This window comes from Desmodus rotundus, chromosome 5, assembly GCF_022682495.2.
Source record: "Desmodus rotundus isolate HL8 chromosome 5, HLdesRot8A.1, whole genome shotgun sequence".
Lineage (NCBI taxonomy): Eukaryota > Metazoa > Chordata > Mammalia > Chiroptera > Phyllostomidae > Desmodus > Desmodus rotundus.
The window spans coordinates 33,279,006-33,305,100 of NC_071391.1; the positions used below are offsets into that span (position 1 = coordinate 33,279,006).

A 26,095-nucleotide genomic window follows, 5' to 3' on the forward strand; every position below is an offset into this window, starting at 1 on the left:
GGAATCTGGACTCCTAGGCACCCAACTATGGCCATCCTAGGCCTCACCTCCCTCTGCCGTTATCTCCTTTCTTCATCTGTACTACCTTCTCATCTCCAGGCTCGGTCCAGGCCTCAACAACTGCTCTCCTTTCCACCTGCTCTCAACTCTAACTCCCAGGATGCCCCTTCAAGGGGGACAGCTCACAGCACTAGGGCAAAATGGGGAAGGGGGAGGCTCACTCCCAGTGTTTCTTAAATAGGCTCGTAGTGGGGAGCCAGGAGCAAGGCTGTTTGGGGGCCGTGGCAATCACAAGTCCAGGATACCTGGTTGAGCCTTCACTCTTTTTAGCTATTTTGATCATTCTTGACAGGGCACAGGTTCTACTCCAGCTGACTGTGCTCAGCTGACCTGGGAACGTCCAGACGAGGGGTGAATCTGTACCCAAGAACCAAGATTCCCCATTTCTGCTGTCCCCATTCCGGCAGCCATTTAGTATTTTGCGATGGGGCCTGGACGGCTCTGGCTCCAACTTTGAACCATGCCCATGCCCTCGAGGGACATCAGCTTGGGTCGGGGAAGGTGTTCAGAGCACGTGGATGGTCCCCTTCACCCCTCCCTGGTGCACGGCAGACAGCTCCCACCCAGCACGTTCCTTCCTGGCGGTGGGCACAGTGTCACCTCAGGGTCCTCTCCGAAGGACAAAGCAGGCTCTCATCAGCCTTCCCTGTGACACTCGCTATTAGTTGAGGATGTGGCCAGAGCTGAATTCTTGGTGAATAATCTGTTTTAGACAGAGAGTTAATTTGCTCTTAATGTGTGAAATAGGAGCTTCAGAAGGAGAGAAATCGATTTTAATTGCTTCTCATGAAAGTAACCCTAGTCAATTTAGTACCTTACTTCAAACTGGTCTTGGCTTCGGAGCAAACACACCCTCTCAAGAACCATAGAAAATAAAAACCCTTTCTCTAGCTAGCTATTTATTTAGTGCTTTTAAACCAAATCAGACTTCTTGAATCAAAGGAGTAAGACCTTTCCCTTTGTTCAAGATACACGTTTTCTAAAGGAATGCCGCGGGGCATGAGACTGATGAGTGGAGCCTGCCAGCCTGAGCTGGGGCAGCTGCTGCCTCCACCCACCTCCACACGCACCTGCACTTTAATTCTCATTTGGTGATGAGTCAGGAAATGCCGGAAGGCCTCGGAGCCAGCTCAAGTCCTGCCTTCCCCCGCATTCCTGGGAGGCCAGCATGGTCTCAGCTGTGTCGGGCCACAGGACCAGGCCGTGATCCTCCCAGACCACCCCTCAACTTGGGGCACCAGTGAACTGACAGGTTATACCTGACCCAGGTGTCTGTGCCTGATGAGGGGTGGACCCTGTTTTTGAACAGTTAGTAAAGAGTGTGGAACATCTCTTGCCCGGAAGATGAAGCCACTCATCATAATGAGTGGGTGGGTCAGAATGTTCCTCTCACCACTACCTGTCCCAGGAGCTCACCCTGCCTACCCACGGCCGACCCGGTAGAACCCCAACATTGGGCCAGGCCCTCAAGTCCAGGACACATTGTCACAGAGGTCCCCAGAGGAAGTTCCTTAGTGAAACTAATGAGGAGGGGGGAATTTTTATTAAGGATCCCAGAGCTAGAAAAAGCCTGGAGAGAGGAAGAGGTTTACACAAGAGATTTCCCGTCTCCTCTAGCCATTGAGCACCCCATCAATTAGTCCCCATCCCCCATAGGCCCCATGGTGTGAAAGTTGAGGTTCTTCCCCTACCACACTAGGAAGTAATCATCTGTGCCCCCTGTTTGATGAGGTAGTCGTTCTCGTTTGCAAGAAAGCATCAGTGTTCTGCTGTTGAGAAACCATAAATCAAACCAAAAGCAAAGGCTCTTCACGTTAGCCTTTTCATAGATCATTGGCCAAGTTCTTCTAATTAATACTTTGAAACATGAATAAACAGCTCACAGCAGACTTACACACTACCTTCCCCCAGCCCAGAGGGGCCGGAGTCCAGGCTGGAAACCACTGGAACAGACGGTTTGCTATTCTCCACATTATGTCAAAATGCATGTCTTCCTAGCCACATGTGCCCCTTTACGCTTTGGAATCTCCTCACCGCCTCAGGATCCCCAGTCCACCCACACAGCTCCAAAGGTGGTAAGAAGCCAGGAGGATCTGTTCTCCCATTGTAAGCCCTGGCTGGCACCAAACACGTATGACACGCAGATATTCTCCGCCTCTGTGCCCCATCTCCCAGGTGTCAGCTGAACGCCCCTCAAAATGCTTCCTGTTCTGCTGTCAGATCAGCGGCCCCTGTTGTTAGCCCATCTTACAGACAGAGAAACCAAAACTACTGAAGCTGGAAGCACTGCGTGCACCATCCCAGAGCAAGAAAACTTTGCACTAGGCTCCTGAGCCCTGTTCCTGCCCCTGACTTCACAGCTCCCACAGAGGACACTGGTCCCAGGTCCCCAGGCTCCTGGGAAGCACCTCTGGCCTCTTGCTCTCCTGAATCCCTCTTGGTTCACCAGCTTCCTCCTGTTTTCCCGAGTAGATGATCAGGGAGTGGAGTCCGAGCTTGAGCCTGCCGATGACCCGGATGGAGGCATGGAGAAGCAGGGAGAGCAGGTTTGCAGCCCCCGCTTTGCTTCCTGGCCTTGCTGCTCTGCTTGCCCTGCCCACCTCCCTCTGCCAGCTTTGCAGACACCCAGCTCTGGGGGCCGGCGCATGGCGGGGACCACTGGAGTCTGTGACCAGCCCTGGCTTGGTCCAAGCACTGCACACAAAACCTTGAGAACAGGACTCACGGCCAGGCTGAAATGTCAGCTGGCAGACCTCAGTACAACTGAACCGCTGGCTGAAATATTTAAGTACTGCCCAAGGCCAAGTTCTTTCTCCGGCCTTTCCCCAGGACTCCCCATGATCTCCTCAAGATCCAGGAACTAGGGGGTAGTGCTTGGTCCAGCAAGGGGCTTTCAAGATACTGTTCTAGAACCTAGGCTGGTCAAGAGTGGGTAGTTATTTAAGCCGTCACCACTAGCCCAGGGAGCTTCAGGTTCGAGGTATTACCCTGTCATGCTGTGACCCAAGGGAGGTGGGAGGCTGGTGCCCTGGTGGTCTGGCCTGGTTGGGGATCTGCTTTTCTGGAAGCTGGTCTCCTGCCCGCTGCTGACTGAGCCGTCCTCCCCAGAGCTGACCCCAGTCACTGCTTTCTCTTTTCACAGTGAGAGTGGAGGGTATGGCCTGGACTGTGAGACAAGGCTGTTTTGTTCTGTCTGACAGCAGTTCTAGGCAGAGACCCAGGCTCCCTTTTGTCTTGAGCCATTTCTTGGATGGAGGGACCAGACGTAGGTCAGGAAAAGCCTCATTCTCTTTCAATGGGGCTTTGTGTTTTTCAGGCTGTGGCTATGATTTGGAAAAGCTCATCCTCCCACGAGGAGCTTTCTCTTTGGTTTTTCTGGCACTGACCTCTAAGGCCAGAGACAGTGGACAGGGGTCCAGGGCCTGGCAATCGGGGCCTTTCTCAGGTGGTCTCAGGCCTGCTTTACAGCCCAGGTGAGGCCAGGTAAGTGCAGGGTCAGGCAGAGGATGCAGTTTTGCATTTGGACCCGCCGCTGTGCTGTTCTCCATCTCACAAAGCCACGTGTTCCTCGAGAGCCCAGCTCCGGGCCTCTGCCCTCACTGGACACGCTGGCAGAGTGGACTGCGTCTCACGGCTCTGTTCTCTGTGTCGTTGCAGCCTTTGGGTGGTTTTATCGCTATGATGGCAAATTCCCAACCATCCGGAAGGTAGGACAGGGCGGGGTGCCGTGCCGTTTGCCGCTGAGTTTGGTGTGGGTTTTGGCCTTTTCCAAACATTGTTTCTTTCCTGTCAATTCTCAACAGTGTGACCTGGCCTGTTCACTTGAGGGGTAATCGAGTCTGTGCCTCTCTGTCAGGCTGACATCTAATGGCAGGGCGCTGTCACAGAGGCATCATCGGGGGTGGGTTGGGGGGAGCGTTCACTGGGTGAAACCTGCCCCAGCACCATCAGGCACCACCTGGGTCGGTGCCAGCCCCAGTGGGCACGGGGCATAGGGTCAGGGGCAGGACAGGAAGCTGCTGCTTTATTTCTCTGTCAAGTAGAACCAGGGGCCAAGACCAGAAGCTGAGGGCAGACAGAGGGAAATACCAGGTTGGATATTACCAATGCAGATTATGAGAGCGGCTCTGCCAGACACCGACTGGCTGCCTCGGGTTGAGAAAAACAGCCACACCAATCATGCCTCTCCCTAGAAATATCTCTGCGTGTGCCCAGGATAATGCAATTTTATGGGCTCTGGGACCTTGGGCTTTTCTCTCTAGATCTCATTACTGTATCTCCAGGCCCCATAAACCTTTCTCATCCCTTTTCTTTCTAAATCACTTTGGCATTTGATTATGAAAATGCCGCTGTTAATACCTATAGATTGGACATTCGAGATGACTTGGTATTTGGAATTCAGGCATCAGCATAAATCTGGGTGAGCCCGTATAGGCGTTATCCCTTGGCTGGCCCTTTCTGGTGGGATGTCTGGTCTCCGGGAGCAGGGCCCAGCAGCAGAGGGATCTTGATGATAAGTAACTTCTCCCTGCCTGCACAATGGGAATCTCTGCTGTGCTAGAAGCACAAGCCCCCTCCTCCAACACAGGACTGTGAAGATCACAGACAGCACTGGCTAGGGTGGAGCCCTTCGAGGATTCCTTTCCACACTGCCAGGGTCTCAGAAAGGACTTGGTGTCCTAAAACTGTCCTTTGCATTCCACAGACTGACTCCAGCTTAGGATGCCTCCCTCATTGGGTCAGATTTTGAATTCTTCCCTATATACTGTCTCCACCAGAACTACACACACAGACAAGATTTTACTTGAAAAACTATTAAAGAGGTGGATAGGTTAACTCCTTCCCAGACACTGATAACTAGGTAAAGGTAAAAGAGGTGTGTGAGTCTCCTCTACACACACTTCCAATCAAAGATCGTTTTGCTTGAAACGTCTGTTGGTAAAGAAGGAAACCTGGTTCCCCCTATCCGTTAGTTCAGTCATTCCAGAAATAGCTGGTATTTCGGTGTTCATTTCATTTCTAAAAGAAAGAGAAATTGCTCCTATGTAGCAGCAAGCACATACCCACCCCATCCGCCTCTCCTTCTAGTCCAGAGTGAAAGGAATATTAGCCATGAATTTAACTGACAGCTAGAAGGACAACAGAATCATGTTCCTTGTGCTGGCCCTGAAAATCCATCCTCATTTTCTCTGGAGCCACGTGAGACTCTGTGTGCACAGGAGCTGGAACACCCAGTGCCCAGGTGATACAAGCAGCTGTCTGTGGCTATGACTATCAGTGAAGAAAATTTCCCATTTTTTGTAATGCTAAAGACTCAACGTCTTCAATTCCTAACCTGGCAGTAATCCCCCTGGGGCTCAAAGACCCCAGACCTGTGGCCCCACGGAGTCTGTGCCAGGCCTGAGGATTTATGGTCCTGACTAACCCTGTCATCAGGGCTGCATGGTGAACACACAGACCAGCCCTACTTGCAGAGCCCGCCGTCCGGCAGGGAGGCAGATTCACACGCAACTCAGTACCCATGTAGAGTGGACTACAGGGAGACCAGTGGACAGTGCTATGGGGCAACTCGCTCTTCTGCATCAGAAGCCTGTGCTGCTTTCTTGGAGACAGGACAGAAACTGTCACACATGCCTGCCTCGCCCTGGAGCCCTGGCTCTAAAATCTTAGCACTGGTGGGTTTTTTAACAACAGAATGGCCATTCCTATCCTAATGGTTCCTGTGGGAAGCTATCCCTTTATCCTAGCAAGCTACCATCACGCAGAATGTTTCTGGCTCCTCTTGGGGAATTGCTGTCTGAATCTATTGCATGATAGAGGGATTCACCTATTATCTGAGCCAAGAGTCTAGACAACAGGGTAGACAAGGAACCAAACAGGACTCTGAAGCAAAGAGAACCGTTTTCTCAAGTGACTCATAGACTACTCTGGGGGTGGGCCCTCAGATGGCGGGGGGGGGGGGGGGGGGGGGTCATTGCCAAAGCACATTACATGCACAAGGAAGCAGCATGACTCAAACACACGTCTATAATGACACCCTATGTCCTCCCAGCTGTGGACAAGTTGTGTCCATTGCTACTAAATCAATACTTCATTCCTGGCCTTTGACGCTGGGATGACTCAGGAATTCTGAGAGCAGGCCCCAAGAAGGCTTGTTGGGGGTGGGAGTGAGCTCACAGTTGGGTTTCTCCTTCCGGCAGACATTCCCTAGAACGCTGACTCTCTCTGTGGTCCCTTCTCCCTAGTGCTAGCTCTGTCCTCCTTGCTGTGTGTGATGGAGCTGACACTCCCTCCTGTCATGCTCCCATGGCCCCCAGCTCATCTGGACACAGTAGAAAATTTGTGGGACCTGGAAGACTCAGGTTCCAATCCTGGCACCACCACTTACTAGATACTTGATGTTGGACAGAGACTTCCCCTCTCTGAGCCTCAGCTCCTTCATGAAAAGAGTGGGGTACTACCTATGTGCGAGATAATGTCAGTTCCTTGACACCTGACCAGTCCATAAATGTTAGTTCTCTTCCTTCCTTACTCCTTGGCTTCTCTGCCACTCCTCGGGAGAAGCAGCCAGGAAAGCAGGCTTTATGGGTCCAATTCCAACAGGAAAAAATAAGTCCTTTTGTCCTGTACTTCCCTCCCCAAGTCCTCCTGAACCCGACAGCCAGTGAAAAGCACGTAGGCCATTCTCTGTCCCCACTCCCAACCCCAAGCCTGTAGTTTCTGACTAATCCTCATTTCAGGGGCCCAGTTCAGAGAGAATGGTGGACTTTACAGGATGAAATGACCTGGAGCTTAAGCATCAGGGCAAAATCTGATATACTTGGCTCTGGGCTCCCAGGTCAAGGCTAGCTCCTGCCTCCTGTAGCTCAGGACAGAGGATCTCTACAAGTGAGGCTTACCAGCTCTCCCTGATTTCCTGTAGGGTCTCCCAGGATGCATGTGCAGTATCTGAACATGAGAAAATTTTCTCTCTGAATAATGGAGAAAGCATGTGCCCAGATACCAGGAAATAAATACAATGCCTTTTATTTGTACAGTGCTGTAATGTTTATAAAGCTCTTTATAGATGTTATTTCATTGGCTTTGGATGGCAAGCTTATGGGGCAGGTATTTCTTCCATTTTGGAGATGAAGTGAATTAGGACCAGAGAGGTTAAAACAGTTAGCCAAGGTCCACAGCTAGCTAGTGAACTAGTAAGCCCATTCTTCTGGCTGGCGAAGGGAATGTGTCTCCTACTCTGGTATGAGTAACTGCAGCTTGCTTGTCCTAACCCTCAGGTCCGATGCCCCGGGGCAGAGCTGGGGGAGGGGCTGGCCGTGGGGCGGTTGCCTGGTGTTGTCTGGTGTTGTCTGAGGACTGAATGCCCTGTTTGTGGTGCTGTGGCAGTGTCAATACTGCCTTATAACCCTTGTCATGTAAAAAATGCCACATCTGCTCAGAAAGGAAAGGATAAGAAAGCCAAGTATGACAGCCTGCAGGAGTTAAGAAAGAATAAGAAGGAACTGGAGTTTGAGCAAAAGCTTTACAAAGAGAAAGAAGAAATGCTGGAAAAGGAAAAGCAGCTGAAGATCAACCGGCTGGCCCAGGAGGTATGTGTCCTGCTCACAGGCCAGGTGAGCACCCCTGCGATGTGGTTTGGTTGTTCCCAGTCATGCTCCCAGGGAACTGGCTAGAGTTGTCCTCCCCAAACGGAGTCCAAAGGTGGAATGAGCCTTGCCGCCTCACCACTTTAGTCTGGAGAGTGAGATCGTTCCCCCTACCGGAGGTCACCTGAGACTACCTTCTGACTTAGTTATACGTTTGGGATTGAGTCTGGCCTCCTTGCTCAGGTGTGAGTCTGACGCTAACCTCCCTGCCCAGATTGCAGGACTTAGGTCAGGCCTCCACACACCTGGCCAGAGGTTTGAGTCTGTGCCCTCCACCCCCACTGTATCAGTATGAGTCCAAGACCAGGCCTCTCCACCCTGGGTGTGGCTGTGAGTCTGAGGCTCACCCCTCTGCCGAGATGTAGATCTGAAGTTAGCCTTCCACCCACCTGTCATTAGGTCTGAATCAGCTGGGCCCCTACCCAGGTTATAAGTTCAAAACCAGATTTCCCCAAAGTGCCTTGGCTCAGAGAGTCGGGGTCTAGGTTAACCCCGCCGTACAGGCCGGGTGTCTCAGGCTAGCAGTCTGAGGCTCACCCCATCAGCACAGGGTGTGTCCGAGGCTAGGTCTCTTCAACCTGGGAAGGCAGCTAAGGCAGCTCCCTTCAAGACAAGCCAAAAGCAGTTTTCCAGCGTGAGTGACTCCTATTTCCTAGGGAGTCAGGTGACCTTCGCTCCCTAGCTGTTCAAGCGATGATTGGTTCTACTTTTCTTTAATGCTTCCATGAATCAGATTGCTAAACTGATTACATTACAAAAACAGAGAAGTCCTGGAAAATGTGAAGTGCATTAGGTCTGGCATTAGGAACAAATTAGCTACAAAATTTAAAAATTGAACCTGTACTTCTGAGGACAAGGCAGCCTGGAAGGAGGAGTGCAGAAAGTGTAGTTAAACTCTTTGAATGTGCTAGGAGCCTACAAAAGGACTATTCTTGGAGAATCACAAGAGCCTCAGGGTTTGTGGGGGTCCTGGAGGCCAGCTAATCCCATGCAATGCATGAGCCCCTTCTCTGATCTTGCCTACAAGTGGCTTCAGTTGACTCAGCACCTCAACACCCTCCCCCACCCCATTCCCCCACTTCTGGGCCCAAGTGAAACAAGCTTGGGTCTTTTTCTAGACAGCTGACACTCCCAACACTACTCTGGGGGTGGGGGAGGTTAAGAAATGCTTTCATGCTACTGGTTCGAGTGTGCTGCCCACGTGTGACTCTAGTGTGCCCTCTCTCCTCCCCTTTGTGCGGCGGCCTTGGGCCCCAGGTGTCCGAGACAGAGCGGGAAGACCTTGAGGAATCGGAAAAGATTCAGTATTGGGTGGAAAGGCTCTGTCAGACGCGCCTTGAGCAGATTTCCTCTGCTGAGAATGAGATTTCAGAGGTAACAGAGGCCTTCTTTCTATACGTAGCCCCTCCTGCTGCCTTCAGAATGACCCACCCTGGGAACAGTGAGAGGCAGGATGGCCACTGTCCAGGGCCACCCCTACCAGCTCACTTCCCTTCCTCTCTTGAGGAAGGGGAACATATCTGTTTTTCTGGGCTTATCTCCACTGCGACCACTAAGTCCCAGCTTATCTGAAATGGTCCCAATTAGGGCATGATTACTAAGAGTGCCATGTTCACTGTCAAGGGTGTTCCAGTTTAGATGACAAATTGTATGGTCACCTTACTTATCACCACCCACTTATGGCATAACTTGGGACCTGCTTGCATTTGGGCATTCCCTACCAGCTGCCTGGTATGAGCTCAGGTGGCAGAGAACTGACACCCCATGGCTCTGGTGTGAGGGTGGTGGGTCTCCAGCAGTAAGAGAAATAGATTAGAAGAGCCTTGTCCTCAGTGTACTGGAGAGTGGCCACTAGCCAGATGATTACAGAACTCCTTTGCAACCCCCCAGATGACCACGGGGCCCCCGCCTCCCCCGTCTTCTATGTCTCCCCTGGCCCCACCCTTGAGACGCTTCGCAGGCGGGCTGCACCTCCACACCACTGACCTGGATGACATCCCTTTGGACATGTTCTACTATCCCCCCAAGACCCCCTCTGCCTTGCCCGTGATGCCCCACCCGCCACCCTCCAACCCACCCTCCAAGGTCCCCGCGCCCCCTATCCTCCAGTCGTCAGGCCATGCGAGTGCCTCATCCTCACCCTGGGTGCAACACACCCCACCCCCCATTCCCATCCCTCCCCCACCATCTATTCCCACCCAAGACCTCACTCCTACCCGCCCCCTGCCCTCTGCACTGGAAGAGGCACTGGGCAACCGCCCCTTCCGCGCCGGGGATGTAGGCAGTCCTACTGAGGACTGGGATGCCAAGAACCACAGCGGGAAGCCCGCCAATTCCCCTGTCCCTGAACGGAGCTTCCCACCCACCCCAAAGGTACTGCCCCTGTTCTGCATGCTACACTGGGGAGCAGGAAGAGTGGGTGGGCAGGGCTGCTGTTTCCCATGTCGTCCTCTGCTCCTGTGAGTGGAGACAGGGGAAACATCACCCCCGCCATTCTCTAGGAATGAGCCCCCCAACCTGCATGTGGTGGACATCCTGCATGTGTGTGGCTTCTGCTGACTTTGAAGTGCTGTGTTGTACAGCGAATTGCCTGTGGCGCTGGGAAGAGCACGAGGTTCATTGCCCTCTTGTCCTCTTGGCTAGTGTGGGCTGGCGACATTCAATGTAGAACTTGGAAGGCTGTGTTGAACAGTCAGAGCTCTGTGTTACTACTCATTTCTTGATATGATATTAGCCTAGGAAGCCTTGAGTGCGGGAAATGAATCCCCAGTTTAACAGGGAAACAGGAAGTGCAGGGGAGCAATGTTGAGCTGTGTAAATGAAGTAATAGCACCGTCCGATGCAGCAGGACGACTTTGCCGCATTGTTTTCTATGGCACCGGCCAACTACGTTGGCTTGAAGTATAATACCCAGAAGTGCCTGGCCATCTTCCAGCTACAGAAAAGATGAATCTGTAGAATTCCTGGAAATCTCCAAATTTACTCTTAAAAGACTAGGGAGCTTTTTCTTGGATGTCAGGAGGCTGAACAGCAATCTTTCTCAAAAAAGACCTACTTCTTATTCATTGTTCATAAGCCAAAGACTATATTGGAAGAGGTCATCCTCAAGGAAGACACAAAGCTTTGACCCCAGGGAAGGAAAACCAGGCTATTCTTCTGCTCCAGCAGCTGTGGGACCAGGCAGCACTACCTGATTGGTGGCTTCCCTGAACCGTCCCTGCACAGATCTGAGTTCCTGCACGGAGAGCAGAAGGGGCACCTCAGAGCTTTCAGGAGAGCCTGGGGGAAGGAGGGTGGGAGTGGAAAAGTACCAGATGCAGACAGGGCGGCAGCTCTCAGCAGGGGACTCTCAGGGGGACTCCCTCTGAATCTCTGGGGGAGGCCTATGCCCTGAAGCTCTGATAGACAGAGTCTGACTTTTCCAGGGATATCTTCCCCAGAGCTCAGCCAGGACCAGGTTTGTGGAGACTGAATTAGCCTGGCCCAGAGGGCCACATCCCCATCGTGAGTGGTCCCCATTGAGACGGGCAGCAGCTTTGCCTCAGAAATTTGATTCAGGAATCATTGATTGAGCTCCTGCCTTGTGTCTCTCTGTGTGAAAGGGAGAGGTGGCAGTGCTGAAGGGGACACTGGGAAGGCTGGCCCACCTGTGCGCTCTGGGACTTTGCCACCTGAAGGATGAGCAGCTTACCAGGCAGGATTCGGCTATAAAGTCAGCATAGGTCAGGTGTTGTAAGAGAGACTCCTTCTAATGGGAGGTTGAAGGCACCTCTGTAGAGTAACAGGCTTTTAGAGCTGAGCTTTGAGGGGTGGCCATACATGGAGGATGGGAGGAAGGGCATTGCAGGGTCAGGGAACATGAAGATGGCAAGGAAGTACCTGGGCTTGAATCATGGCTTGGCCACAGTCTGAGTGACATTGAAGATGTGTTACTGCATCAGTCTGAGCCTGGGTATCCTCATTCATGAAATGGGGATGCTAATGGCACCCGCCCGTTATGAGGATCATAGGAGGTAACACACGAACTTACTCTAAGTTAGTACTTAGGAGTGCGGCGGGCACACAGTAAGCGCTCAGTACACAGTAACTGTGATCAGCAACAAATCAGGGCACAAGGAAATCTGTGTGAAGCTGCAAACCGAGGTTGGAGGTAAACTCTGCCAACTTTGAAGTCAGGGTCAAGATTCAAAACAGGATCCAGCTTTCTCAGAATGATCCAGGAGTCACGAAGTTCCCACTGTTAGTTCCCAATCAGAGCACAGGGAAGGTTGAAAGCTCCCCAGCACAAGGAGCCTCTGAAAAACTGGGCCATAAGCGCTTTAAGCAACATCTAGGCCAGGGTTGTTCCTGACTCGAAGGCCAGGGGCCGCTGTTTTGTTAGGTAGCATTTTGGCCGGTGGTCCCCAGCCCTGCCCTGCCTCCTCCCTGCATGCTCCTGGTGAGCTGTCATCAGTACTGATCACACATCAGCACTGCCAACTCAGCCACCAGCAGGTCTCAGGCGCGGTGTCAGTTTGTGCACCTGCCTCATCAGCACCTGTCAGGGGAAGATTTTTAGGGCTGTATCTACCCCCAGGCACTGTCCCGCCATACTATCGTCACCCATTTATTTACGCAAATGTTTAGTGAGCAACTACTATATGCCAGACATAATGCTGGGCACTGGAGCGCCACCACAAAATAGGCATCCCAGTCCCTGCCCGAGGCAGTCTGGTGGGAAGACAGACAAGTGGGAAACCACCACACTACCAGAGGGGGATGGGCGGGACACAGTGCTGTGATGAGTGGTGGGGCAGAGGGGAAAAGCTAAAGGAATGTGATACCTAAGCTAACACCTGGGCAGGTAAAGCAGGAGGAAAGAGCATGTGCAAAAGCCTTGAGGCGAGAATTCCAGGCATTTTGGAAGCTAAAGTTGGGCACCATGAGGAGGGTGGGAAGGAGTAAGGGATGACTGTAACGGGAGATAGGGAAGCTTGTGAAGGACCTTAGCTTCAAGTCGAGGAGCTCAGTAGTCAGTGGGGACCCAGCAAGGGGCCAGGGCAGGGTTGTGATCCAATGTGATTTATTTTGCCCAAGACGATCAAGTGGGTTAGAGCAAAGCAGACGGTGTGTCGGCTCTCCCGGATGCCTCCCTTACAGGTCCCCACCCCCAGCCTCCAGAGACTGTGCCCGCCCACCAGGTACAGCAGATGCTTCCTGTGAGTCTGGGTACTGGAACTGTAGCCAGACGAGAGGACCCTTAGTGAGAGAGGAGGCTGAATGGCATCCAAGGCCACTGAGAGAAAGCCTTGAAAGTCTACCTTCTGAGTGACGGTGGCTGCTGGTGACCCCATAACCAGACTCTGGCTCAAGTCCTGATTCCTTATAGCCACACTGCGGCCAGTGGATTTCTCGTCCCTCTGCTGAAGATCATACCCCTAGGACCTCTGGCAGGGTGAATGGACCAGGCTGGCTCAGCATGCGCACGGTGTGACTTTGCACGTGTGTCAGAGTGCCATGTGTGTCACTGCCATGACCTCACATGGGTCTCTCTTTTAAACTAACCCCTGTAGACATTTTGCCCAAGCCCACAGCCTCCACGAGGCCCTGGTGTGTCCACCATCTCCAAGCCTGTCATGGTCCACCAAGAGCCCAACTTCATCTACAGGCCAGCTGTGAAATCCGAGGTGCTGGTAAGCCGCTCAGGTCCCCTCCAGGGCATCTCCAGAGGAGCAGACCGGGGCTGTGTCTCCCAGGTTCTGCTGCAGGGAGAGTGAGGTAGGACACAAACTCACACCAGGCGCCATCTCCTAACCTTCTCGTTGGCCATGGGATGAACAAATCCACGTGGTGTAGGCGGTGTGGACACGACCAGCAACACTGCTGTTCCTCACTTGCCCAAACAGACTTACTGTGAGCCCACACGTGTCAGGCGCTGCCGGGTCTCGTTTAAGCCTCACAACAACCCAGCAGATGTACCTGTGGTGGTCCCTGTCTCACACTTGAGGAACCTGAATCTTAGGGAGGTTCAGTCGGTGGCCCAAGGCAAAGCCAGGACTTCTGGCTTACTCCAGAGTCATTCAGACTCCAGAGCTGGAGCTCTTACCTGTGTTGTCATCCTGCCAAAACTTAGAGTGATTCCACTTGCTCAGGCCTCTGCCCCCAAGGCCCACCATGGTAGGGTGTGGCAAGGACCACCCTCAGATGGGGACCTGGCCAAAGCTGATCCACTGCCTTTCTCCATTTCACATCTCGCTCCTCCCTGGGACTGGGAGTGTGAGCTGTGGTTCTGGGCGGAGGGGAGGTCTGCCCACCTTCAGTCACCTGCAGTTGAGCGAGCTGGGACTCGCGCACCCCGCTCCAGGAGCACCAGCCGCTGACTGGCCTCCCACCCATGACGGGGAGAGTCATGCCAGAATTCTAATTCTCCTTTCAAAGAAACCCTATCTAAATGTCAGTGCAGCACAGCTCAGATACTCATATGGAGCCTCAGCTGTCTTGTCAGCTCCGCAGAGAGCCAAGTTCATGCTCCTGTGACAGTCTGCTGGCTCATCTGTGTCACATTCTCTGGCTAATGACAAGGGGAGGGGTGTGCTTGCCTAGAAATGGGAGGCTGCTATGTCTGGGGACATCGTGCGGGCCGAAACAGGAATCAGGCAATGTCTGTCTGGGGAGGGATGTCGGTAGGGCAGCCCCAGGCTGGCAGGCCCAGGGCCTGGCACCAGGGGGCAGGCGAGACTGGCTGGTAACATCCAGCATGGAATTTTTTTTTTCCTGGCAGCCACAGGAGATGTTGAAGAGGATGGTGGTTTATCAGACAGCATTCAGACAAGTAAAGTGATACCCGTTGTGTGTCTGTGGTCCTCCCTGCCGCCCTCTGTGCCACCCACTTTGAATTCTCTCTCTGGGAGTTCTAGTTGGCTCTCAGGTGGCCCCAGGTGCCATCTGCCAAGAGCCTCAGGCCAGAACTGTGTCCCCATGGCCACAGCCAGGGGTTGGGGATGTTGTGTATCTGGTGGGGATATTGGGCTTGTTGGGCCCCATGCAGGGTTCTGGGGACTCAGCCCTTTGGCTGCTGGTCAATCAAAGAGGAACAGGGCAGAGAGAACCCCCAGAGAGTCACAAAGCTCAGGATGGGGCCTTGTTCCAGCCCTAGGTGCCTGAGGTTTCTCCTTGCCTCTTCCCCTGTCTTGTCCCCTCAAGGCAGAGCACAGCTTCAAACCAACCCCACCTGGCACTGAGCCAGCACCAGGGAGGAAGTGGTGATCCAGGTCCTCTGTCTGCCCAGGGTGCTCCTGTGCACAGGGCTACAGAAGTCCTAGCTGGTCCATGAGTGGTGTCAGGCAGGCAGGCAGCCACTTATTGTTCCCACCTCCTGGGGCTTTCATCCACAGAACCAGCCATTGGATTGGCTGCCTCACCACCCGTGAAAGAGACCCCAGATGGAGGGAGATCTTGCAGCCAGCCCTTGCAGCCAGCCTCCTCACTGATAACCCACCACCCAACCGCAGACTAACGTGACTGCAGGAAGGGAGCTAAGAGGAGGTGTCAGCTGCACAGTGAGACATGGGGGTCTGCAAAGGGGGCCGCTCCCAGCCCAACTGGGCAGTGAGTGACAGGCGGTAGCTAACAGAAGGTGTGCTGTGCCAAGCGCTGTTTCTAAATACTTTATTAACCCATTCAAACTTTACAACAACTTAGGAGTGAAGTGCTAGCATCAGCCCATTTCGTAGATGAGGAACAGAAGCAGGGATATCAGGAAACACGTCTACGAGGCCACAGCTACTGTCAGACCCCATATTCTAATCCAGGAGTCAGGCTCCTACATGTGACACCATTCTGCTTCTCAAAAGCCCCTTGATTCTAAAATAGACATTTAAGGGCCTGTTGTTTGGGACACACGCAGGTCTCAATGGGAGAGAGGCAGGCAGGTGAGAAGTCCAAGGGCCCAGATTGCGATTCCAACCTTTGCTCCACTGCCCGCTGACTGGGTCACCTTGGGCATGAATGTCACCTTTCTGGGCCTCAGTTTCTCCATCTGTTGGATGAAGGGTTGGGCTCCCTCTTCAAAGGCTGACCAGCTATCATGGCTTATAAGTCTCTGATCTAAATTTACACAAGACACATCCCTGAGATGCGTCTCCGGCCCCTCCCAGAGAGCACCCCCAGCAGGGAGATTCTCAGGCCCATAGCCAGCACTGCTGGGTGTGTAGCAGAGACAGCAAGGGTGGGCAGGGCCCTCAGTGAAAGACCATTGACTCCATATCCTGCCTAATAACCTCTCTTGCCCATGGATTCGCTGCATCCTTTCTGGCTGCAGCCCTGACACCCATAGACCTGCCTGGGGGTCTCCCTAGCTTTTGGGGATTGAGCCAGGGCGATGAAGACTAGTGAGGAGGGAGGACAGGCAGATGCCCAGGGGTCCATCTACTGATATTTGACCCTCGCCTTGTGCCTGGAGCTTGGCTGTTGCATGTGGCCTCCCCATGGCGCTGATCGCAGGCCCCAGGGGACACTTGTGGCCTAGCGAACTGTGTGCTAGGGGTGGCTCCACTCAGTCTGGCTAGGCTGCTCCTTCGCTGCCACCTTCCTGTGGGGATTCATGGAGGCTTTGCTTCTCTCAAGCTCGGTGTGCTTGGCCCCTCAGCCTGTGGACCCTGGGCTTCTGCTCTCTGTGTGACTCCTGGGAAAGTTCTGGCCCTCCCCCCTCTCCCTTCTCACCACCTTGTTTCTACATGTTGGGGATATTGTTCCCACAGCCCCCACCCAGCCGGGTCCCCTGAGCTGCATGTCCTCTCTCCTCCTCCCCTGCCTAAGGCTCTAGGGAGGCCTCCAGTCTCTCTGGATAAGATATATTAAGAACAGCACTGGACATGGGCAAGCACAGACTTCCTGCTTTTCCTCTGGGTGCCTGACCTTCCTTTGCCCCCTACCCCCCATCATCTTGTGACCAACTCCCAGAAAGAGCGGTCTCTTGAGCATTGTTGGTCCTTCTTTGGAATCAGAGCCCTGGCTGGAGAAAAGCTGGGCTTCTTCCCCCAGAGCCTGGACCTGGTCTCAAAGGGCACTTGGACGAAGTGTGGTAGGGCCTAAAGGACGTGTGGCTATGGGACGATGAGACCTTCAACAAGGCCGGTGTTGCCTAGGCCACCTAGGTGTCAGCCAGTGCCCCTGCCAGCCACAGATGCTTGCCCTGCTGGGACAGTGCATGGTCCAGAGCCACGGTTCTTCCAGTGCTTCCCATGGCTTTCTGCTTCTCCCTGGGCAGGGGTGCTCTGGCTGATGGGGCTGCCAGCCTCCACCCTGCATCCCCCATCCAGGCCACACCTGACCCCTTACTCTCTCCCCTACCTCTGTGCTGTCCACCATTGTCTTCCTCTGCCCCAAGCTTGGTTCCTGTAGTGACCCTCAGGGGCCTCTGATCTATTGTCCTAACACTCTCCTTTGCTTCCAGGATTTCCGGAAATATGAGGAAGGCTTTGACCCCTACTCCATGGTGAGAGAGAACTCTCCTGCCCCAAGGGGCCACCCCAGGAACAGGGGTTGAGGTTTATATGTTTGGTGGTAGCACATTCTGGGCCCTGGAGGTCCCAGGGATGAAGTGGGGCATGTGAGGGGCCCCAAGGAGGCTCCCACTGCTCCTTCCTGTGAAGGCTCATTCCAAAGGGCATCCCAGTGTGATTGGGGGGTGGGGGTGTGTGTGGTTTATAACAAGTTACACTTACTGAGCACCAACTGCGTACCAGGCACTGTGCTGTGTGTCGACAAGGCATGCCCTCACCGGTCTCATAATACGCCCAGGAAGAATGGGTCTGGGATTTGTGGGTATGCCCTTGTGTCCCCCATGGGGCTTGGGTCCCCCAGTGGAAGACTGATAGCAGTGGGGTTGGGAAAGGTCCCCTTATCCATGTCCTCTGTGGGGCCCAATGTCCCACAGGTGCCTGGCTTCCCCTCCCACCCCAGTCCCACCCTCATCCTTCAGGCTGACTCAAAATGCCCCCACTGTCTTTTCCCTCCAGTTCACCCCAGAGCAGATCATAGGGAAGGATGTCCGGCTCCTGCGCATTAAGAAGGTACCTGGGCACTTGGAGGTTGAGTACCCACCCTGCTTCCCTGCTCCTGTCTCCTCCCATCTTGGTCCCCTGTGTCTCCTACTCTGAAGAGACTCCTGGGTGACCCCCAGATCCCCACTATTCTCCTCTCCCCCTGAGGATGCCCTTTCCTATGGTGAGACCCCACGCCCAGGCTCTCTCTTTCTCCCTTACCACTCTGCCATTGGCCCTGTGACTTCTCCTGTCCTCTGTGGGGCCTTGTCAAGAGGCTCAGTGGTGCCCAGGTACCCACAGGCTGATGTCTGCTTGGCTCCCTGAGGCCTGTTTGCCCCTATCCAGGAGGGAGCCTTGGACCTGGCCTTGGAAGGCGGTGTGGACTCCCCAATCGGCAAGGTGGTCGTCTCGGCCGTTTACGAGGGGGGAGCCGCTGAGCGGCACGGTGAGTGGGAGCAGCCACATCCCAGTTTGGGGACGGTGTGTTGGTTATACGGGGCTCTGCAGGAAAGCCAACACCTGCCCGCTTGGAGTGGGCTGGCAATTGCTCAAGAAGGCCCCTCCAGGTCATCCATCTACGCCATCGCACATGTCGCCTGTGGGGGCACATTGGTGCCAGGCCTGTGGGTACACAGCCAAACCAGATGCCACCCTGCCCTCCAGGGGCTCCCCATCTAGCGGTGAAAACAACAACAGTGTGGTCTGCTGAGGGCTGACAAAGAACTAGGAGGGGTGGGGGGCGCTGGGAATTCTGAGGGGCCCCCAATCCACCAAGGGAAAGGGAGCCCCTGAGAAGGCTTCTCCCTAGAAGGGTGATGCCTAAGCTAAGCCTTAAAAGATAAGTCTATGTTACCCCCTGTGAAGGTGGGAAAGAGCTTTCCAGGAAGAGGGGATAGCACATACAAGGGCAGGAGACAAGCCATCAAAACCTGACCCGTCCTTTTAACAATGATAATAACCAGCAGCGTGCCAGATGCTATTCTGGGCACCCGGCATGCCACCCTGTGCCTAAGTCATTGGCGTGCATCAACTCATTTAATCCCTACAACAGCCGGGAAGGAAGCACTGTTATTCTCATTTTACAGCTGAGGAAACTGAGGCACGGAAGGTTTAAGTACTTGGCGAGAACTCACAGCCAGCGAGCAGTGGAGGCAGGACTTGAACCCAAGCAGCTTGGTCGCGTGGCTTTACTGTCCAGCACAAGTGCCACCTCTGCCTGGGGCCTTCCTCAGCCCGGCCCCCTGCCACCCTGTGTCAGTCTGTGGCACGGTCTTCTTGCTTTGTCCTTATCCCTTATCCATAAAAACACCCTCATGCTGATGAGGGAAGCCTTTACGGCCCCCAGCCACAGACCCGTGCCGCAAACCATCAACCCACTCACCTGTCAGACAGCATCTGAAACCTCACCATTGGTGATTTCTTCTCCCAAGTCCAGCAGGCTTTTCAGTCCTCCCGGGTCTTTGTGGAGGCATATGGGTGTCCTCAAAGGAGGAGGCCCAGGCCCCTGGCCTTTCTGGGCCAGTGGGGGGAACCCTTTGATCAGAACCCCCTGGGCAGTGTAGGCCGGGCTCAGGTTCTCCCCCAAGCCCGAGGTGGCAGAATGGAGGGTGGGTGAGGGCTTGGGGCAGGAGTGGCGCGATGGGAAAGTCATCTGGTCTCTGGCAGCCAGGCTTCTGTGGGGACTGTGGGGTAGCGACAAGTCCTTAGTAGCCCACAGTCTGCCACCTATGGCTGTGGTGACCTCAGGCCCCTCACTGCCACACTCTGAACCTCCGTTTCATCTACAGGAGGGGGGCTTCTCAGTTAGGGAGTTGCCATGGCCCACCACAGCCTGCCCTGACCTGCCCACACCCTCCTCTGTCTTATTTCCGTGCCAGCTGAGGGTCTGGTTGATGCTCGGCCAAGGGAGCCCCCTGTCTGCCATGTCCAGCAGGGAAAGAGGACCAGGATGGATGGCTGACTTTTCCAGGCCCTCCCCCACCTTACAAAGCCCCAGCCCAGCCTGTGCTTTATCGCCCCTCAGGCTCTACCTTGGGTTTGTACAAAATGAGGAAGTGAAAGTCCCCTTTCCCCAGGCCCACTATACACAGGGAACTGCTGTGTACACTTTGGTCCCACACTGCTTTGGACACGCAAGCAGCTGGGGGAAGCTTCCCAGGGAGCACAGGTGTTTAAGCCGCCACCTTCAGCAGCTCACACCCCACTCCGAGGGGCCTTCATGCCCGCAAGGCTGCTTCTGGGTGATCTGATGCCACAAAGCCAGCGAGTGTTCTGCCAACACCAGGATTGGGGTGGGGGGGGAGTTTCCGAGGTGAAGACGTGTAGGAAATCCTTCACAAGCTCCCCACTGCTTGGAGAGCCACACACATAGCAGCATATTCAGTGCTCCGACAAGTCCTGCAGTGAATGACTGTTCAGCTTAGAACTCGGCTTTTCCCAGATGTGTCAGATCACGGGCATCGCATCCACGAACACCCTGACCATCACTCATTAACGCAGCAAGTATCTGCTGAATTCCTATTTTGTGCTGGGGCTGTTGAGCTAAAAGGGTCATTCCTGTCCTCTCTTCATGGTTTGTGGAGGAGACAGACCATCAGTCAACAGACATATGATTACAAATTGTGAAATACGCTATTCAGGAAAAGACCAGGATGCCATGAGAGAATAAAAAGAGAGACCTGCTTGAGAACAAGTGGAGGCGGGGTGGTGGTTAAAGAAGACATCTTTGGGGAGGAGATGTTTCATCTCAGATGTAGATGAGAAGGGGGGGGGACATGTGTCTCGGGGAACAGCATGTGAGGCAGGAAAGAGCTCAACCTGCTCAAGGACCTGAAGCAGACCAGCAGGGCTGGAGCCCAGAGAGGACAGCTCGTAGAACTAGCTCTGGTTTCTAGTAACCCCACCAGGAATGCAGGTCTGCCTCCCTCTGAAACACCAGTGGCCCTGAGAAAAGATTCACCTCTGCTGTCCTTAGTCTACTGAGCAGGGTGAGGGCGGGTGGATGGTGTGGGAATGAAGTGCCCTTTGAGTAACCTGGTGGACTCTTTCCCCTCGTGCTTTCCATGCCCACGTGAGCTTTCAGAACCCAGGAGCAGGCTCCTCCTGCAGCTCAACAGTGACCCAGAGGGCCAGGCACATGTCACCTACGGCCCAGATGCCAATCAGCCTCATCTCCCTGCAGGTGGGATTGTGAAAGGAGACGAGGTCATGGCAATCAATGGCAAGATCGTAACGGACTACACCCTGGCTGAGGCCGAGGCTGCCCTGCAGAAGGCCTGGAATCAGGGGGTAAGAATGAACCCCTTCCCTGCCTCCCTCCCTTGCCCACTGGCCTCATAATATGGCCTTTGCAGCCAGGCCTTAGAGTCGGGGTGCCCCATCCCAGGGCTGGTATCCAGGGTCCCGGCAGCTCTTGGGTGACACCCACACACCCCTACCTAGCCATTGGTCTCAATCTGACAATGCGGGGTTCGGAAAAATAAATGTTAGTTCCTTATCTTGAATCCAAAATGCAAATGGCACAGACTCCAGATGATCAGTTGTGGCAACCCACCCAAGAAAAAAACTTCGGGTCTTCTCTAAGTGCACACTGACCAGGAATCAAGAGAGTGCTTGGGGCTATTAGAAAGCATTAACGGAAGTGGAGGGCCCATAATGGAGGAGGGGCTGCTGGTAGTCTGTTCTCTGCCCATTAGATAGATACCCACCTGGGTCAGGGCCACCGCATGAGATCTCCCAGGCTGTACACTGCACAATCCGAGGGGGTGCCCTCCTACCAACCATGGTGTGAATGGTGCCCGCTCACGTTGTGCAATGCACAACCTGTGCAACTGTATGCAGGCAGCCGAGCCTGAGGTATTAAGTTCAGAGCCGAGGAAGCTGACCAGATGGGACTGGGACCCACATACAGGGATGTGGACAAGAGAAGACTTACGGGTAACATGATGACTGTCTTTGATTATCTGAAGGGCTGCATTAGGGTAGAGGGAGCACAAGTGTTCTTTGTGGTCCTTGCGAGCAGAACTGGATTGGATGGAGGGAGGTCCTGGGAAGAGATTTCGGGTCAATATTAGGAGCTACTGCATGGTAGAAAGGCCCAGTGATAGTTCACATATCTTTTATTGGGTACACCCAAGCCAAGGATGGATGGTGATGGATAAGCCAAGGATGGCAGTGATCCGTTGAGAGGATGAATATACTAGGATCAGAAAGCTAGGCCTGAAATTTTCTAATTGGCTGTGTGCATCAGAATGACCCAGGGACCTTGTTAAAAATACTGTTTCCCAGGACCTACCCCAGATTTCCAGGGGCCAAGTCCATGAGTCTAGAGTTTTAAGAAATTCCCCCTGTGATCATGAGGCTGCTGCCTAGCCCTGGTCCACAGATCAGTATTTGGGAACTTAGTGTCATTCAGAGACCTGGCCACCCTTGCCTCTGTGGTTCTGAAGCCGCGGAGACTGGAAGCTTCCCCAGATCATAGGGTTGCACAGTGCGGACCATCCCATCAGGGGTCCTCCAGCCCCACCAGGGTCTACCTTCCCATAGGAAGAAGGTCCCAGCCATCTGATGCTGGGCTCTGGTGCCCAGGAACAGGAATGGAGTATCAGGGACAGACATGCCATCAGTACCTGAGCATGCCCCAGAGTCATACACCTTCTTCCCACAGGACTGGATCGACCTTGTTATTGCTGTTTCTCCCGTGAAGGAGTACGATGATGAGCTGTAAGTGTGCGTAGGAGCCTGGCCCACCACCTCCCCTGTCTTCTCATCCTCCAGAATCTTGGCTACCTTCTGCCAGCCCACTCCCAGCCTCTGTCCAGCCTGAAGGAATGGTCCAAGCACACAGCTTCTAGTAATAATTGCTCCTCAAAAGCACCCGAGCTAGAGAAACCTAGAACTAGGTCACTGTCCTGAAGCATTGTCACAGCTTCCTCCAAGACTGCCTTGTCCAAATTCTTCTTTATATATGGAAGCTAAGGCCCAGAGCGGTTAAGGCCTCAGGCTGGTAAACAATGAAGTTGGTACAAAGCCTCAGGACTTCTGATTCCCCACTCAGAACTTCATCCCCTGCACCATCATCAGCTAGCTTAAAGATTTCTTTTACTCTGCAAGGTCTGCCGATAGGTAACTGCATTCTCTCTTGCTGAGCCTCTGAGCTGCCAGGACCACAGGCTTTGGGCCCACATGCAGGACAGCTTTGGCCCAATCTCCGTCTTTCTCTGAGATTCCCTACGTCTGTTTCTCTCTGTTTCATCCCTGTCTCTGTATCTGTGTGGGTCTCTGTCTCATTCTCTCTACATCCCTGTCTCTCTCTCTCTGCTCCTTCCTCTCCCCAAGCCTTCTTGTCAATCTCTCTCCCATCTGCATCTCCCTTTCCCCTTCATCCTTCTTCCCTTCATCGCCCTCCCTCTTCTTTCTTGCCCTCTCCTTTGCTTGCGTCTCTCTGGCTCTGGGTCTGTGCAGCCATTTTTACTCCCTGTCTTTCTCTGTCTCCATCTTTGTCTCTCTGCCTCTGTGGTGTCCGACCTCCATCCTCATCTCATCACGTCACCTCCATACCTTTCTGCTTGCCAGGTTTGGCTGTATCTGCTTGCTCCCTGTGTACAGCAGAGGCTGAGTTCTGTGCATGACTTGAAAAAATCAAGGTCTTGTAGCAACTAATTCTGGAACCCAGGGCCTAGGCAGGAACCCAGTGAAGGGAGAGGTCCAGTGGAGCTCTGCCTGGGAATAACCAAGGCCTGTTTTGTGTTTCCTGCTCTGCTCTGTGTATGTAGCTCTTCTCTTCCCTCCTCTGCAGCCGAAAGCCCCCAGCCGGTCCGAAAGCTCCTTGAAGACCGTGCTCCCGTGCTTAGGCATGGGTTCTTCCTGCAGCTGGAGCCTGGTAGCCCCCCACGGTGAATAGGCAGGCGGGCTGCTGGGCCCCGTCTGTCCATGCTGCGTGTAGTGGCCGTCTGCTGCCCATGCTGTTGGCAGGTTCTTTGGACTGGTGTCTGGAGGGGTGCACATCTCTGTCGGACTCAAAGGCCCTCCCACTCATGGGAGCCACGCAGAGCCCACTTTGTAGCATGCTTGGGACCTGGGCATCCTGACTCACCACAGCCCTTGGGACCGGCTGCAGATCCCACTCAGCACCCTAATGAGCAGGATGGAGCCATGAGCACCACTCTCTGCTGGGCACCAACAATGCTTTGAACCAGGCAGGATGGGCTGGGAGAGCCCAAAGGAAGCACAGCCTGGATTTCCCCTTCCCTGGGGGCTCCGCCTCCTGGGAACCTTGCTCCACCACGCCCTGTGCTTGGACAGAGTTGGGGCAATAAAGAGGCACTAAAGGCTGGTCCAAAGAACCAGGGTTGGCCTATTGGGGTTGTTCCTGTCCTGTTGTGACCTGTCGTGGCCTGAGTCCTGCTCAGACCAAACTGTCCTCTGTGCCTTCTCTCTCCCTTGGCTCCAGTTCTTATCTGTGGGCGACTGTGGAGCTCAGCTTTGGGGTGTTTCACACCCTGAGCCAGGGCTGTGCTCGTGGACAGAGCTGGCAGGTGCCTGGGAAACTGCTGTTGGGTGTGGCCTAAAGCCCACAGCTGGCAGCATCTAGGGCAGACCCACGCTTGGACTTCCTGGCTTTTCTATTACAAGTTCCTCAAAACATAAGGGCCTCATGCTTCCAAGACAGTTGGCCTGCTATGCTGTGGTTTCTGGGATGGCCTCAGTGGCCCTATGTTTTCTGTCACTTGTCATCTGCTCTTTGTGAGGGACCCCAGCCCCTCTGCCTTCTGGTCCCCTATGACCTCATCCCAGGTGTCCCTTCTGCTTTCTCCCTGGCCTCCTGTGTGCTGTGGCTATGGCTGGTGTGTAGCTGCGGGGGCTTGCACCAAGGGGGCTATAGAGGTTGGCAGGGCCTTGTACCCCCAGGGGGACTCCCTCTGGTCGGGCCCTTCCCTGCGCTGAGTGTGTACCCACAAGGCCTGCACCCTCCCGGTCTATTTCATCTTCCCCACAGAACCTTCTTCTGAAGTCCAGAAGGAGAAACCAAATTCACCCCTAGAAGCCAGTGAGCTCTGGACCCACCCTTCCGAACACAAAGCCTGGAGCCAGCCTTGAGAGATGCCAGCCTGCAGGCACCCTGGAAACACAGCCAGCGCCCAGAGGTTTCACACTCCCATTGGCCCTGCAGAAGCGCTGCATAAGGAGCACCTCCAGCCATGCCTCTGAGCAAGAGGGCAGCCAGCTGTTCTGCAAAGGGCCCCCTGGAACCAGCCTCTCATGTCTTCTCTCTGGCCCTGTGAATTTGGTCTCTCTCAGCCCTGGGAGACTCTGCCTTTGAAATCTAATAGGGCCTGACTCCTAGGTCTCTCTCTCTGCACTCCTATTCTCGCTCCTGCTTCCACTCCTGCTAAGATGGTTGCCATGAACTTTACTCTGAACTCATCAATAAAATAAACGTTTCTATTCCAGCTTTCAGGAGAGAGTGTGGATTTGGACAGCAGAGTCGAGACTGTCAAATAAAAAAAAACATAAGGTTTTGGCACCTATTCAAGAGTGAGAAACAGAACCCAGTGCTGAGATTGGGGTCTGACACGAAGGACGTGATCAAACAGCCAGGGCCTGGCTTGGAGCTGAGGTTGGGGCAGCAGGAGCCGGCTGAGCTGGGCTCCAGCATCGTCTCAGCAGAAAGACAGTCCGGCAGGAAATGAAGCCTGTTTTGTAGGGACTTAGCTAAATTCTAGAAAGCATAGCTGAAGGCAGGAATCCCAGATGGTTGCCTCAAAGTGTGGGGTGATCCAGCTTCTGTCAGGGACAGCATGGCTGCAGCTGCTTCCCCTGAGGGCACCAAGACCGGATGTGAGTGAGGGAGGTGCAGGGGTCCACTCCGTCCATGAAATAACATCCAACAGAACCTCATGGAAGGAGGCAAGGGCTTGAGCCAAGGGGCTGCCGAGGGTAAGTTGAGGCCCTCCTGGTTACAGGGCCTAGGGACACTCCAGGGAAGAGAGTGGGGTCGTGCCAGTATAGGTATCTCGTGGAAATCCAAGCCATGGAAACAAGCTGTCTCCAGGCCTCTTTAGAATTGGAAGTGGAAAGTGGTTCTGATTTATAGTGTCTCTGTTTAAGCCTCCTGTCTCTGCCCCCAGCTTCCTCTGCATCCCCAGGGCTTAGCCTGAACGTGGCCATCATAACCTCTGCCTAACTCTAGATGACCTTTCAGCTGTAGCTCCAGCATCACCACTTGGCTCAGTTTCCAATTCCAAATTCCCAAGGCAGAATCTGATTGGGCCAATTCACCTGAGTGGGTAGCCCAGGAGTCAGGGACCATTCCCAGGTCCAATCAGCTGTGGCTAAGAGGTGGGGTCATATCTGTCCCAACAC

General features: G+C 54.0%; 1 protein-coding gene across 5 annotated transcripts in view; it reads left to right on the plus strand.

The window, feature by feature from the left end:
* The window catches only part of USH1C (USH1 protein network component harmonin), a 46,570-nt gene extending 21,386 nt beyond the window's left edge, over positions 1-25,184 (plus strand). Inside the window, exons 15-27 of one of the 5 annotated variants that reach the window (XM_053924414.2) lie at positions 3,718-3,767; positions 7,500-7,649; positions 8,964-9,080; positions 9,597-10,079; positions 13,259-13,378; positions 14,467-14,517; positions 17,140-17,181; positions 17,705-17,758; positions 18,077-18,176; positions 20,913-21,019; positions 21,493-21,495; positions 22,398-22,453; positions 23,506-24,050. In XM_053924414.2, coding sequence (XP_053780389.1) covers positions 3,718-3,767; positions 7,500-7,649; positions 8,964-9,080; positions 9,597-10,079; positions 13,259-13,378; positions 14,467-14,517; positions 17,140-17,181; positions 17,705-17,758; positions 18,077-18,176; positions 20,913-21,019; positions 21,493-21,495; positions 22,398-22,453; positions 23,506-23,629 — 1,457 coding nt within the window. In that variant the 3' untranslated portion in view covers positions 23,630-24,050. Of the gene's footprint in view, positions 1-2,532; positions 2,607-3,717; positions 3,768-7,499; positions 7,650-8,963; positions 9,081-9,596; positions 10,080-13,258; positions 13,379-14,466; positions 14,518-17,139; positions 17,182-17,704; positions 17,759-18,076; positions 18,177-20,912; positions 21,020-21,492; positions 21,496-21,571; positions 21,668-22,397; positions 22,454-23,505; positions 24,051-24,728 lie in introns of those variants that run through there. The other 4 variants (XM_053924411.2, XM_045194071.2, XM_053924412.1 and 1 more) reach the window with 4 other exon arrangements.
* The last annotated feature ends 911 nt before the right edge of the window (positions 25,185-26,095 follow it).